The following is a 15,000-nucleotide window of genomic DNA, read 5'->3' as shown; positions in this document are numbered from 1 at the left end:
CGTACGTGTGCAAAAGTAAATCTTTTAAAATCCGGATTTTGAAGTGCACAGAGACGTGTTGTGGGGAACTGTGGAAAGTGCGAAGGATTTTTACAAGAGCACAAGTACACTGAGCCCCCTCGTTTTTCTTTTCTTTTTTTTTCTGTTATTCTTGAGAAAGACAGGCAAACTTAAAAAAGAAGAAAAATCTACAGAGGACGTTTTGCACTAGTACCCAATTGTGTTTTTCAAGTTGATCTACAATCCTCTTTGTGCACTTTCTTGTAACATTAAAAAATGGAGCATCAACACTTTCAAGTTACAAGCGTAAAAGCCTCAGAAGTGTATCTGAATAAACCTTAAGTATCCCTGCCATAGTAACGATTGATGGAAACAAAATAAGTAATTTTTGGCGAACTAATAAATGTGCAATTTAATCTTACAAATATTGATTTAATTCATCATGATCTTGGCCCGATTTTTGATCTTTTCTTTTAAAATTTTACACGTCAGAAAGCTGGACGCTGGTACCAGCCACGTTAAATTTATTACATACCAAATGAAATTGAATTTATAGATAATACCTTCAGGGATGCAGACTAAGCTTGCAGATGAACCATGCCAGCAATAGTCCAAACCTTTATGCCTGCAGTCCAGTATTAAGTTTTCGTTTCCATCACACTGCACGCCGTCTAGCCACATCGGTTTCCACCGACGTTGCTTGGTAACGAGTTGGCTATCAACTGACGCTTTAGCGCCGTTGTATCCCAGCTGATGGCAAACGACATTAGCATGTTGCAGGTTCCAGCCATAACTACACACTGGGCGCCAGTCTCCACTGTACAGAACTTCAACTCGTCCTCTGGACGGTACTTTACCATTAACCAATCGCACTTGAAAAACAATAGTGAAACAGGTGATCGATATGCACTGAACTTTCCACTGATATAAGATGAAAAACTGAGGTAAACGAATTACTAAACAACGGACACTAATGTAACGTTACAGAAGGCCTCAAGAAGAAACCTTTCGTTATGGATTAATATTTCTACGAGATGGGGAGCTTGCCAAGTTACAATTCGATAGTTCGCTTTTCCAGATTCAGTATGGGGAATAAAATCACACAGTAGAAACACAGAGCCATCACTGAGGATTTAATAGGAACATGGAATGCTCGATGTCTGTCCAGTCAGTCAGTCAATCAATCAATCAATCAATCAACCAACCAACCAACCAACCAACCAACCAACCAACCAACCAACCAACCAACCAACCAACCAACCAACCAACCAACCAACCAACCAACCAACCAACCAACCAATCAATCAATCAATCAATCAATCAATCAATCAATCAATCAATCAATCAATCAATCAATCAATCAATCAATCAATCAATCAATCAATCAATCAATCAAAATACTAAGGTGACCTCATCAGCATATAAGTTCTGTTATCAATAAGGGCCCTGGAAATTAAAACAAGGCTATGCGCCAAAAAATATGAAACTGTTAAAACTAAAACCAGTCTTTGCAGTGATCATTAATGTAGATGGCAATGCAGTCGATACAGATGTTAAGGCGATTGACTATGCAACAACAGTTACCTACGGTCAGAAGTAGTGGCTGGTAACAGTTAATATGGCGGTAAGCCGACAGTGACAAATTTATAGAATTAGTACTTATTCGTACCTTCTGCTCCAGTGCATACCACAGTCGCCCTCTTATTGCTTTTGCAGCTGTGTTCTTTTAATCCATCGTGAAGACATGAAAATATGGATGACTCATTTCCAATGCACCGGACATTGTTTAACCACCATGTTCCATTATCATCGCTGTTGTCAGAAATGTCCACGTGAAATACAGATGCTCTTTCAAAGCCTAACTCACGACAAACCACATCAGCGTCTTTCTGGTCCCACTGCTGGTCACATACCCAGCCCCAAGTATTGCGATAGTAAAGCTGGACCTTGCCATCTTGAGATGTAAGTCCCCCTTCTAAACGAACTGAAACAACATTGTTATTAGGTGAAAGTTAGCGACGCTGCATTACTTCTTACAGCATCAATGGAACCCATGAGGAACATTTGCATGTTTTTTTTTTTTTGCAGAAACCTGAAGTGTAGGCATTATTGATTTTATCCTGTGATAATCGGTTGAATTCTCAACGATGTAATGCGCATTTGATCACTTAGCTTTGCAATCGTTGCAATATATATCAACTAAGTTTCAAATTTAATAATTATTAACTGTCATATTACCTGATTGGGTGCAAACTGCCCCTGGTGCTTGAAAGAAGGCAAATGTCGCGCAGTCACCATTTTTCCATTTAGAAGACCTACAATCTGATATCGACCTTTCATCTCCCACGCACTGAATGTGATTCATCGCCGTCATTTCCAATCCGTTTCCAAACGCCGGCCAGGAGATTGCTGCTACAGCTCCATCATATCCCAACTGACGGCAAACTACGTTCGCCTCTCGCTTATCCCACTCGTGACCACAAACTGTTCCCCAGACGCCGTCGTAGAGAATTTCAAAGCGACCTTCACGCGGTGATTTCCCGTCAACTAGCCGAACTACGGAAAGAAAACCCATTGTTTGGTTTTATCAATAAAGTTGATCACGCAATTTGTCTACCATAAAAAGATTCGATTGCCGATGTTTTTAGCGTTAGCACTTTATTTCCTCGCTCTGACAAAGGGTCAATGCTCGAAACGTCACTTGTACATCGGTGAGAGAGGGAGTAGACAAGGCGACCGACGACAGCTTTGACGCGTTGAAAGAAATGACAAGGAGTGCATCTAAACCAGTCGCTCGAACATACTCTTACAAACACATGGGAGTCTGTGACATTTCTCTTCATTATAGTGACACAGAAACCAGCAAAACTTTAGAAAAAAATTTCATCTTCCAAATCGGCACTCTTAATTCAGTTAATTCCCATGGAATCAACGAAAGCTTTTCTTTCGACTACTTTATTGTTGTTTTCCACGTTGCCATGCTTCCACCAATAGCGTAGCTCCACTGTTCGCTTTATAAACTCATATAACCCACAACTCCTTGATTCGCTCTGACGAACGCCAGCACTCGAATCTCGTTACGGTGGCTAATTTACCTTTAGTTATCAACTGTTGTTAAACCATACTTTCGTAAGAATAAATGAGCTATCCAAAGGAAACTTGAGTAATGATATTTGTAATAGATTCATTAGATATTTCTGCCACTCAATTACCATAAAATATTTGATTCAACAGGCCACAAATAGCCTTTGGAGTAGGGACTGTACTTCCTATCTGTCATTGCAATGGCTAATGGCTTTTAGATTCTCGGGCTTTTCTACCGGCTCTTTCATCTGGTCGTAGGTTTTTTTTTCGTTCCTTCGTTCGTTCGTTACGTTTTTTATGGTTAGTATAAGGGATTTTGGAATTAGCACCGAATTAAAGGTATGAGGTTTATAATAGTTGTACATAAAAACATTTATTGAAGCTACATTGACCTTCTCGTTCCTTGCACAGTGTCAAAGCTATTTTGTTATCAGCACAGTCTTTATGCGATCCGCGCATTTTGTGGGCACATGCAAGTATGAAACTTTCGTTTCCAAAACACTGCACATTGTCTATCTGCAGGGGAAGGCCTGTTTCCTTGATATTTTGAGTTTCAAAAGCAGCTGATAGTGACCCATTGAAGTCCATCATTATGCAAGCCACATCAGAATCCTGTTTGTTCCACTGATCGCCACACACCCATCCCCAACGTCTGTTGTAGTAGACTTGTACCAGACCTTCTCGGGATGAAGGTCTTCGAACTAAACGAATTCCTGTAACAAGATGGATTGATTAATCTTAGAACGTGTGTTCTAAGATGAATTTCAGGTGGCATAATTGATTTTTCCTGAAGAAATAAACTTGAGATGTTGTGAAATTCTTAAGAGATATTTCAAACACTTGTGACTATCCCATTAGCAATATACATCCTGCAAATTGTTTACCCGTCCTAAATGTTGATATTCTTATAACCTGAGAGTCGGCATACAAGAGCAGATGTAAAAGAACACATATGAGTACGTGTATTAGTAGGCCTGGTGGAATGCAACATATGGTAACCACCAGCTAACAAGGTTTTATGTGCGTCTTATAGCACGTCTTATAGCACATATGATCATCATCATCATTCATTTTCCTAACACTTGTAGTGTTGATAGTTTGGTCTTTGTTTGCCGTGAACACTTGCGATATCCATGAATGCACAAAGATTTCTGTGAAGTGTTAGCTTGTGTGACGGGCGGAACATAGCCCCTCCCGGGTTCTCTAATCTTTCCAATAAAGCAGTTCTATGTGCGAATTTTGTAGCTAATTCAAGGAATTACACTGAGGAATGTTTGTATTACATCATGTGGACACTTTCTTCCTAATCATCTAGAGAAAGTCCACTTCCTTTTATATTAATAATTACCTAGAGTGCACACTACACCCGCATTCACACCGTAACATGAACTTTGTCCGAAACCTTTGTGGTCACACTCTACTAGCGAACTTTCATTTCCTACACACTGGACGTTATACATCAAGGTCATTCTATTTCGAGCGACACCTGGGTGGTTGACCGCCTTCAAAGCTTTTTCAAATCCAAGCTGGCGGCACACTACGTTGGCGTCCTTTATATCCCAGCTTGTTCCTCCACACACTGTTCCCCATATTCCGCTATAAAATACTTCGACGCGACCCTGGTTTGCAAAATAATCTCTGCCCATCAGTCGAACACCATCTATGACAAAGAAGAGGTGTATAAACATATTGTTTTCCTTTGTCAGATCGACGAACTAAGCACTCATGCACGTTCGTGTCTCTACGCGTTTCCGTTCGAGCGCGTCACAACCTATCTTTCCAAAGAAAGGCGTATTTGTTAAAGATACAACGTTAGTTTAAAAGCTGAAGCCCGTGCTATATATCAAATACTATAACTACAAGGAAGAAGGGAGGGTAGGATTACACGAAAGAAGAAAGGAAGGAAGGAAGGAAGGAAGGAAGGAAAGAAAGAAAGAGAGGTAGAAGGGATTCAGAGAGAGAAAAATATTTATCATAAGAGGAGTTGTTTATGACAGCCCACAAGCCATTCTTCCTCTCAAACCCTAACACTTTTGAAACCAAAAATGAAACGTTTCAGGACCTTTTGGGCGGACTTATTGTAACGTTTGAATCCCTTTAAAATTAAATTAAGTTGAACTCCTACTTCATTTCTTCTTTCTCTCCAAAAAATTCAACTTATATTGGAAAGGGTTTTTATTACCTCTCCTTGGAATGCACGCTACGCCGGCGTCTTCACTATGAGAACAGTCGCTCTTTCCCCATCCAGTATGATTGCAGTATACTAATGAGCTTTCATCTCCAGCACATCGTACGTTGTCCAACCATATCTTCCCTTTTCCTCTCCCGAAAGCTGCAGAATTGACTGCGTTCATCGCTCCTTGAAATCCAAGCTCACGACAAACTACGTTTGCGTCCATTAAATTCCATCCGTTGTTACACACTGTTCCCCAAGTTCCATTAAAAAACACTTCGACTCGGCCCTGGTGTGTTTCATTTCCACCACCAATCAATCGAACTACAAAAAAAACCCCGAGTGATTAAATTGCATTAAAAATACATCTTTTCGCAACTGTATACAGCTGTTCCGACAAAAGTTGTCCAACAAAGCGTAAAAGCGTAGCTGCATTTACGCGGCAATGTCGAAAGGTAGTCTGGAAAATACCCAATAGACTTCAATAAAAGCTCAAAATCCATAATTTATTGGGTATTTCCCAGACTACCTTTGGGCATTGTCGCGTAGTCTACGCTTTCACGTTTTTTTTTTTTGGACAAATTTGTCGAAACAGCTGTATACGTAGCTCCAAGTTTCTTATGTACTAGACTTGGAATGACCTTGGGAGAGAGGTCTACCCACAAAAGGAACTTTTGGAACGTGTCGGATAACAGAATCATAAATTCAACATAGCTCATTGAGCACTAGAACCCCTTACATTCTTTTCCATGACAAATTCTGGGCCTTTTGAATGTTCTACCGGCGTTACACACGGCCATCAGAGACAAATACGCTCTACAGCACAGCAATCTTTTTAAGGACGTGCCTACTAATACAGGAATATTTTTGCACAGTTTATGACTATGCGGGAAAAAACAGAGCTTAGTAGAGAAGCATTAAAATACAAAGCAAGGTATGGCGTCTTTTTCCAAATTGAAGCTTTATTATCTCTGAAAAATGCGTGGTTACCCCCAAATTTCTAATTGGAGTCTAAGAGCACTTGCTAAGTTCTGCTTTTTCGTATATTTATAAACCGCGCAAAAATATCCCTGTATTAGTAGGCAGCACCCATGGGAAACCCGAGTATCTCGATATGCGCAGAACGTATGCGCAGTAACAAAAGTAGGCACCGTCCTTAAGGCGACTCAGAGACAAGTGATGGTCATTCCGGTTGCTGGGTTGCACGTACGTCAAATTGTTGATGCCGTCCCTTAAGCCTACGTTAGTTTGCTCCCAACGCAGTTGCGCATCGCACCCGAGACATCGCAGACAGTAGCAGTGCTTATTTATTGCTGATGACTTAGTGCATAAAAACTGTTAATGGCAAACTCATTTTTGTTCGCTCATCAGGGCAGCAAACAGTTTATTGGCGAGTCACGCGAATGACTTTGCCGTTTAGGAATTTGGATACTTCAGTGGTTGATCATCAGAAGCTAAAACGTGAGCTGAGGAGCCCAAGGTAAAAGTGTGTTCCTACAGTACTGAATTTGGAAAAGGGGTACTAATATTTCTACTTCGCCAGGAAGAATTGCGATAAGTTTGCATCCCCTGCGGATTTCGCAGGGGTGGATGATATTATCACCAACTCGTTAACGGAGAGAGAGCATGTTGAGATCGAACGCACTCCCTAATCTTTGATTATTGTTATGGTAGTTTAATCACTAGTTTGTTTTGTTGTGTATTATTATTGGGTATAAATAACATACACCAAATGCTACTATAGTATACTTATCACCTGTAGTACACATTACACCGGCATCTTCACCGTGACCACAGTTATGTGATCCCCATCCCGGGTGGTTACATTCCTTAATGGAGCTCTCATTTCCTGTGCACTGCACTTCATCCATCCATATTTCCCCTTCTCCTTGTCCGAAAGCCGCGGTGTTGTTTGCTGCCACAGCTCCTGCAAACCCAAGCTGACGGCAAACTACGTTGGCGTCCCTTAAGTCCCAGTTGTCATCACATACTGTTCCCCAGGATCCATTGTGGTACACTTCCACTCTGCCTTTTGATGCCAAATCGCCAAAACCATCCTCATCCACTATGCGAACTGTGGCATAAAAAAGGCTTCATTGAGTCATACTTTCCTCAAGCTATTTTCGTTTTTGTGCTTCGTTTCCTAAATTCATAAATTCATTAAAGGCCCAAATTCACCCAAGATGTATTGCGCGCCGAGGAACAGTTTTCATATATGAAAACCCCCCCATTTATTTGAGCGGGAGTCGAGTGAGAAAGCAGTAAGTGATCACGAATATTCTTTCCCTCCAGCACGAGTCGTATAGGAAACCCACATGAACCCTTGAGTTCATACAGCCAATAAGATCGCGCGTTTGGACAATACAGCATTTCAAAACAAAAACAAACGACCGCAACGACTCTTGGGTGAAGGTGGGCCTTTAATTTGGTTAATGCTTTCTTTAAATATGGGCTCTAACCAAACCATGTGTATCTTCATATTGACGGCCCTAAAGTAACCTGCTGCTTTTCTAAGTGACATTCTTTTGCTGTATGGACTAAGGTTTTACTTTTCATTTTACCAGTATTCATGCTGATGGTTTTACAAAGTAAATGGTCAAAGTAAAAATAAAATAAAAAAATAAAATAAAATAATAATAATAATAATAATAATAATAATAATAATAATAATAATAATAATAATAATAATAATAATAATTCGAGGGTAAATAAAGTTTATTGATTGATTGATTTGATAATAATAATAATAATGATAATGATAATGATAATGATAATGATAATGATAATGATAATGATAATGATAATGATAATGATAATGATAATGATAATAATAATAATAATAATAATAATAATAATAATAATAATAATAATAATAAAATAACTGACTGTCAGCCTGGACTGTGTTCTTATGTTGTTCTTGAAATACCAGTGTAAGGGTTGAACGTGTAAGAAAACCTGTCAGCCAACCAAGAAACATTCGATCCATGTAAAGTTATTGTTTTACTAGTCTGTCAGTATCGCCAACATCTTGTTTCGTGTTATTTACTCCCTGCAATTTGTTGCCAGAAATACGATTTTAAGACTTTTAACCTTCAATTCGGAATTTTGGAAGAATGTGACAAATTACCAAGTTGAGCTTTCACATACAAAAACTGAAAGCACTAATCCCGAAACTTTTATTTCGCCTGAATTTTTTAAGAAAAATCTAATATATATATTTAGCCAAGCCTAACAGCGGAGCTCCACAATAGAACTCTGCTTATTGTATGAACGTAATAACCTTATGAGTTCCTCATCAATTCTGCAGTTATATTGTACATTTTTAATGCATATGCAGCTAACTGCTCATCAACAATAACAATGTAAAACATAGGGCAAAATTACTGAATGCTGATTTGTTGTAACATAGGGCAGTTTTTCGTAATTTTCCTTTCACCGAGGGCAAAATTACTTACTCCTGATTGGCCGAGCGGCGAAAATACTCGCTCCTGATTGGCTGAGCACGACAGTTTTACATTTTGTCGGTTTCTGCATTTTGTGTCCAAAAAAAAACAAGTTCTTTTAGGTTCTTTCGAAGTTCGACTCTCTAAGCCGGGTTGTTTGTACCAAAAATACATGGAAATCAAGTGCTGCAGCTAGGAAGGAAATTCCTAAAGGTTAATTTTGGTGTCTCTCACAAGAAACAGCAAAAGATTATTTGTGTCAAAAGCTAAAGACTTGGATCGGATTGATTTTATTTTGTTTGGTTGAGAAACTGAAATCAGTCATGGCGTCCAAGTGCTTTCAACGAACGATAACCGAGCATGAAAGTGTTCTTTTAATGGGAGGAAGGAGCAGGAAGAAATTACTCCGCAAGTTCCTTCTTTGGATCCATCGTTTGCTATTTTTATCGATCTATGTTCGTGTGATTTCCAAGCGGTAGGAAGCTTCACAGCGCAGGTGAACAATTAATTGATGCCTAACATTTGATATATCGTTGTTAGTTTGCTCCTGAATTAAACTTGTATTCTCTCTTAATTACATGTATATAATGGGAACTGTTCTCGTCGGTTTTGTTTGTTTTGTACGCTACAAAAATATTAGATAATTTGTTGGTTTGCTTGCGCCTTCAATGAGTGTTTTACTGACTGTTTTACGAAGTTCCTTGATAGTTTTAGGAACATTTTGACCTCTGTGTTATAAAAGCGGAATTTAAATGGCTCAAAATGATATTTCCTGTTTTTATGATTGTTTTTAGTTTTTTTAAGATGATCGAGGCAAAACGGTTTGTGAATAGCCAACGCGCGCTACCGGCACTGTCACTGTCTAGTAAATTTTGCTCATTAAGAAGGCCGTACGCTATAAACCTCAGAGAAAATGGATGCACTAACCAAAAAACACACTTCAAATATATCTTTGAGTAATAAATGAAAAAAGCACTGTGATAATTCATAGCAATAAGTACAGAAATAAACTAAACAACGATCTTTGAAAAATTCACAAAAAACAAGCAAATGAATGTTTTGCGTAAACTTTGTTTTGATGAAAATGAAATCACACTTTAATTTTATATTCGCTTTTAACGTTCTTTGAAAAGACTTTCACTGAAAATTATACTTACACATCTTACTCTTTGCGGGTATATCCTACTGTTTTAAGTATTTTTGTTTGCTCTCTGTCAAGATTGTGAGAAATAAATGCTAAAATTAGAAATATATGCGAGAAAAACTTGTCAGTAGTTTATGCCAGCGATACAATGTTGGGAGATCTAGACGTTTGTTTGACTGACTATTTTAGCTCAGAATCAAATTTTTTTAAATGAAGCAAAATGGGATGAGATTAGAAAATAAAACTCCAAGGGAAATAACGAACATGGACCGAAAAATGAGCTCAAAAGGCTGCTCTGAGGTTAAACAAGTTGCAGTGTCAACACTACAAGAAAAAAATATCTTGCAAAAACAACAAAGTTTTGTCAACAAAATCACATGAATATACTCGCTTCTTTGGAGAATAACCAGTCCTTTTATTCGATTGCTGATTTTTTCGTTCGTTTACAACGTTAAGTTTCACTTCAAGAGGAAAAATCCATCGCATCTTAATTTCATTTCATCGCGCTGGATTAGAGTAAAATAATTTTTTCTTCAAGATTCGGCCGCTATTTATGAACTGCCGCCTCTAAAAGCTGCTAAAAGAATCGATTTGTTTCTCCCGCCGCGATCCGCCTTGCTCTTTCTCCCGCTGTTTGACGGCAAAATTGGACGAGATCAGAAAATAAAACTCCAAGGGAAATAATCAACATGGACCGAAAAAATGAGCTCAAAATACTGTTCTGAAGTTAGCAGTATTAGCTTAAGCTACAAAATTGCATGAACGTACTCGCCTCTTCTGAGAATAACCACTCCCTTTATTCCATTGCTGATTTTTCCGTTCGTTTTACAACGTTAAGTGAGCGAAACGTTTCACTTCAAGAGGAAAAATCCAACGTTTCGTAGCGCCGGATCGGAGTAAAATGATTTCACTTCCAGATTCTGATGATGTGCTTGTCGATTTGTTTCTCCCGCCGCTAGTTGCCTTGCTCTTTCTCCTGTTGTTGGTCACATATAAAAATTGACTTTGTATCTTGTCGTCTTCAAAATTATTCTTTTTGTTTTGTTCTTTTCTCAAACGCAGTTGGCGATGCAACTTCCCGCCAAACAAACGCGGCCGGCAGCGCAGTTGGCCATGCATTTTCCCGCCGAAAAACAACCCGGGTTACAGCACATACGCTCATTTATGTAAGCCAATGTGAAATGAGACACTCAAACCCTGTGCCGCAACACGGGGTTTTTTCTGCACCCTTTTCCGTTCTTTCTCTCTTTGTTCGTCACTCATGTTTCGCCTGTTTGCTACCGCTCTCAATCGCTCTCTTTGACGTCGAACTTCGCTTCTTCGTCGCCTGTTTTCTAGATCTCCTTCTATCTCCCTTTCTTTGTTTTACATGTTTGTAGACTTGTTCATAAATTGAGTTTGTGTTTTGTCGTACACGTCGTCTTCAAATTTTTTTTTTCTCAAACGCAGTTGGCGATGCAATTTCCTGCCAAACAAACGCGGCCGGCAGCGCAGTTTTCCATGCATTTTCCCGCCGAAAAAAACCTGATTTGCAGCACAAGGTTTGAGTGTCTCATTTCATGTTGGCTTACAAGGAGTAGCGTACGTACGTACGATGTACGGTCGGTCGGACGGAAGTGACGTCATAACCAAACCAAAATTTCTCCCACTGATGGGCTTACCAAAATCTCTTAGCTATGGGGCTCCGCCGCGCGCGCTTACGGCGCGCGCGCGAGCTCCGCTATTACAAATCAAAAGCTAAATAATACAGTTGAAATGTGAGGCACGTCAATGCAGCTTCAACAGAAAAAACCTTGCCACTACTACACTAAATTCACATTCTATTGTCCGTTCAGGGCTGAAAGTTTATGAAATATATTTGACATGAAATTTGTAAAATTCTATTACATCACTATCACTAATCATTCATATCTAGCGCTCGAACACTTGTGATTTAAAAAAATGTAAAGCATTTGTTTTACCTGTAGCACAGATTACACCGGCATCTTTTCTGTGAGAACAGTTCCCTTTTTCCAATCCATTATGGGCGCACTGTGTCAATGCACTTTCATCTCCTTTACAGCGAACTTTATTCATCCATATCTTTCCTTGTCCTCTCCCGAAAGCTGCTGACTTGACTGCAGTCACAGCACTTCCGAATCCAAGCTGACGGCAGACGACGTTTGCGTCCTGTAAATCCCATTCGTCATCACACACTGTTCCCCAGGTTCCATTGATTAACAATTCCACTCTTCCCTGGCTTGTTTGGTTACCACCGCCAATCAACCGAACTACGAAATAACGGATGATTTGAGGGTATAAATGACAGAATCCTGAATTCTGCGTGGTTCTTTAAGAATATTAACTCCTTATATCCTATTCTATGGCAATCTGAGCCCTTCGCAGTGACACTAAAACTTTGCTTTAATTTCGACCGCCACAGTACACCGTGCAACAACTTTTGGATACTTTCAATGTATTTTAGATTCAGTATACAAATGTCAGTGGCACATTCAAGTTCAAACTTGTTCTTGTATTTCTTATATGTTTATATTCTTACTTTTCTTTTATTAATTTTGTTATTAGGTGGTATACCACACAAATTGTTTCTTAATGACCAGACATTAATGACCAGATATGAAATGAATTTGTACTGTGTTTATATACTTATTAGATACAAACAATGCATCGAAATGCACATCAAACTGCAACAGTTAACTGTATTCCACGATCATGCGTTCGATTTGAGATGATACATAACCAACGAGGCCCGTTGCGCCGAGTTGGGTATAATCATCTCTTGATCCAACAAGCGTGAGTGGAATAATTGTTTTGTTAAAAACAATCAAGTAGCATTGTTCGATCTTGCTGATTTCGCTTTGCAGGAACAATCAGAAGACAATTAAATGGTCGTTATTTTTCGGCCATGGTATAATAGCTCATATACCATAGTCGCTAAGTCAATAAATCCCTAGAATTGCATTATACAATGATCCAGGTTTTTTTTATAAAACACAATGTACTTCTTACCACCTGTATTACACCTTACACCGGCATATTTATTTTGGGGACAGTAATTATATGTTCCCCATCTGCTTTTGGCACATTCCATTAAGGAACTCTCATCTCCTGCACACTGTACGTTAATAAACCATATTTTTCTGTTTCCTCTTCCAAAAGCTGCGTGCGCCTTCGCTGCCAAAGCTCCTGTAAACCCAAGCTGACGACAAACTACGTTGGCATCTTTTAATTCCCAGCCGTTATAACATACTGCTCCCCAGACTCCATTGTGTAATACTTCGATCAGGCCTTGAGTTGCCAAATTTCCCTTGTGACGCACATCCACCAATCGAACTGTTGGATAAAAGAGCTGGAATAAGCTCTGAGGCACAGGAAGAGACCAACATTACATATCCTCTAATTAATCATGTAAATCCGAACATACTTGAGTTAAAAATATATAAAAACTGTTCAATTGAGGCCTAACACTGCTGTTTAAAAACTAAAAACTAAAAACTGAAATCCAAGCTTTCGCCGATCAACGGCATCATCAGGGATGAGAAAACATTCCGCGCGCGCTATATATATATATACAAAGAGAGTGTAGGGTGAAGGGTGAAATGTGTAAAAAATGTGACGTATGTGTGAAAGCTATAGAAATAAAAATAGAAATAAACTGCGAGCGTATACAAGGTTCTAATGATGGATTGTAGTGTCTAAAATTAAATATTAAAATAGCAAAATATTAAAATAGCAGGTCCGCAAATTCAGTGCATTCCTCTCGGGAATTGAGTGACGGTTTGTATTTTCTGATATAAAATGCTTCGTAGAGGCGTAGATTAGCGGGATCGTTTTGGCTCATAATAATTTTGATGTTGATGCCTTTATGGTCGTTGTTCTTGTATACGCTCGCAGTTTATTTCTATTTTTATTTCTATAGCTTTCACACATACGTCACATTTTTTACACATTTCACCCTTCACCCTACACTCTCTTTGTATATATATATATATATATATAGCGCGCGCGGAATGTTTTCTCATCCCTGATGATGCCGTTGATCGGCGAAAGCTTGGATTTCAGTTTTTAGTTTTTAGTTTTTAAACAGCAGTGTTAGGCCTCAATTGAACAGTTTTTATATATTTTTAACCATGCTGCTGAAGGACAACATGAACAGATTATTGATACTTGAGTTATTTAGGTAAAACAATTAAATACTGCTGCATAACAATACTGTGTCAGCTGGGGCTGGACTGTTAATAGAGGCATGTTGTTTTCGCACTGTACAGGAGAGTATATGTATTTTGCTATCAAGAAAATATGAACCTATTTAAGAACCTATATGACCTAAACGCGATATTTAATTAGTGCTTTTGCTGTGTATTTTACACATCATGGTGCGTTTCGTCTGCTGTATAAATGAAATTCTAAAAACTTATCACTCAAGGCTGTCAACAAAAACGCTACAGTTGCTTCTTACCGGTACAATTATGTACAATTCCGTAAAATTAAATACCATAATTGTTCCTATCTACTTCTTATGATGACATCGAACAAAAACGTTTGTCTCACCTTTTTTTTCTACTAAATCTAAAATATGGTCGAACACAAATGCATTACTAAAGCAAATGATTATGAATTGTGAAGCTGGCATCTATGCATCTTCTCCTAAAATACTCTACTCTGTTTTACCTGAGGAGCAGACTACACCGGCATCGTCACTATGAGAACAGTTCCCTTTTACTAATCCATTATGAGCACACTGTTGTAATGAACTTTCATCTCCTGTACATCGTACACTATTCATCCATATCTTTCCTTGTCCTCTCCCGAAAGCTGCGGACTTGACAGCCATCATAGCTTTTCCAAAATCAAGCTGTCGGCAAACTACATTTGCGTCCTGTAAATCCCATTCGTCATCACACACTGTACCCCAGGTTCCATTGATTAACAATTCCACTCTTCCCTGGCTTGTTTGGTTACCACCGCCAATCAACCGAACTACGAAATAACGGATGATTTGAGGGTATAAATGGCAGAATCCTGAATTCCGCGTGGTTCTTTAAGAATATTAACTCCTTATACCCTATTCTATGGCAATCTGAGCCTTTCACAGGGACACTAAAACTTTGCTTTAATTTCGACCGCCACAGTACACCGTGCAACAACTTTTGGAT

The 15,000-nt window shown here is 38.9% G+C and overlaps 1 protein-coding gene across 1 annotated transcript in view; it reads right to left on the bottom strand.

Moving 5' to 3' along the window:
- The window catches only part of LOC146448446 (scavenger receptor cysteine-rich domain-containing protein DMBT1-like), a 64,010-nt gene that overhangs the window by 12,191 nt on the left and 36,819 nt on the right, over positions 1 to 15,000 (bottom strand). Inside the window, exons 17-26 of the mRNA XM_085102578.1 lie at positions 14,516 to 14,824; positions 12,854 to 13,177; positions 11,806 to 12,114; positions 7,014 to 7,331; positions 5,267 to 5,581; positions 4,433 to 4,744; positions 3,477 to 3,797; positions 2,239 to 2,556; positions 1,670 to 1,984; positions 564 to 872 (exon numbers count right to left, since the gene is read on the bottom strand). Of these exons, the coding sequence (XP_084958704.1) occupies positions 564 to 872; positions 1,670 to 1,984; positions 2,239 to 2,556; positions 3,477 to 3,797; positions 4,433 to 4,744; positions 5,267 to 5,581; positions 7,014 to 7,331; positions 11,806 to 12,114; positions 12,854 to 13,177; positions 14,516 to 14,824 (3,150 nt within the window). The remainder of the gene's footprint in view (positions 1 to 563; positions 873 to 1,669; positions 1,985 to 2,238; positions 2,557 to 3,476; positions 3,798 to 4,432; positions 4,745 to 5,266; positions 5,582 to 7,013; positions 7,332 to 11,805; positions 12,115 to 12,853; positions 13,178 to 14,515; positions 14,825 to 15,000) is intronic.

The sequence above is a fragment of the Pavona decussata genome, unplaced genomic scaffold (genome assembly GCF_977016875.1).
Source record: "Pavona decussata unplaced genomic scaffold, jaPavDecu1.1 SCAFFOLD_926, whole genome shotgun sequence".
Classification (NCBI taxonomy): domain Eukaryota; kingdom Metazoa; phylum Cnidaria; class Anthozoa; order Scleractinia; family Agariciidae; genus Pavona; species Pavona decussata.
The sequence above is the reverse complement of the archived record's forward strand: the minus strand, read 5'-3'. Positions and strand labels throughout refer to the sequence as shown.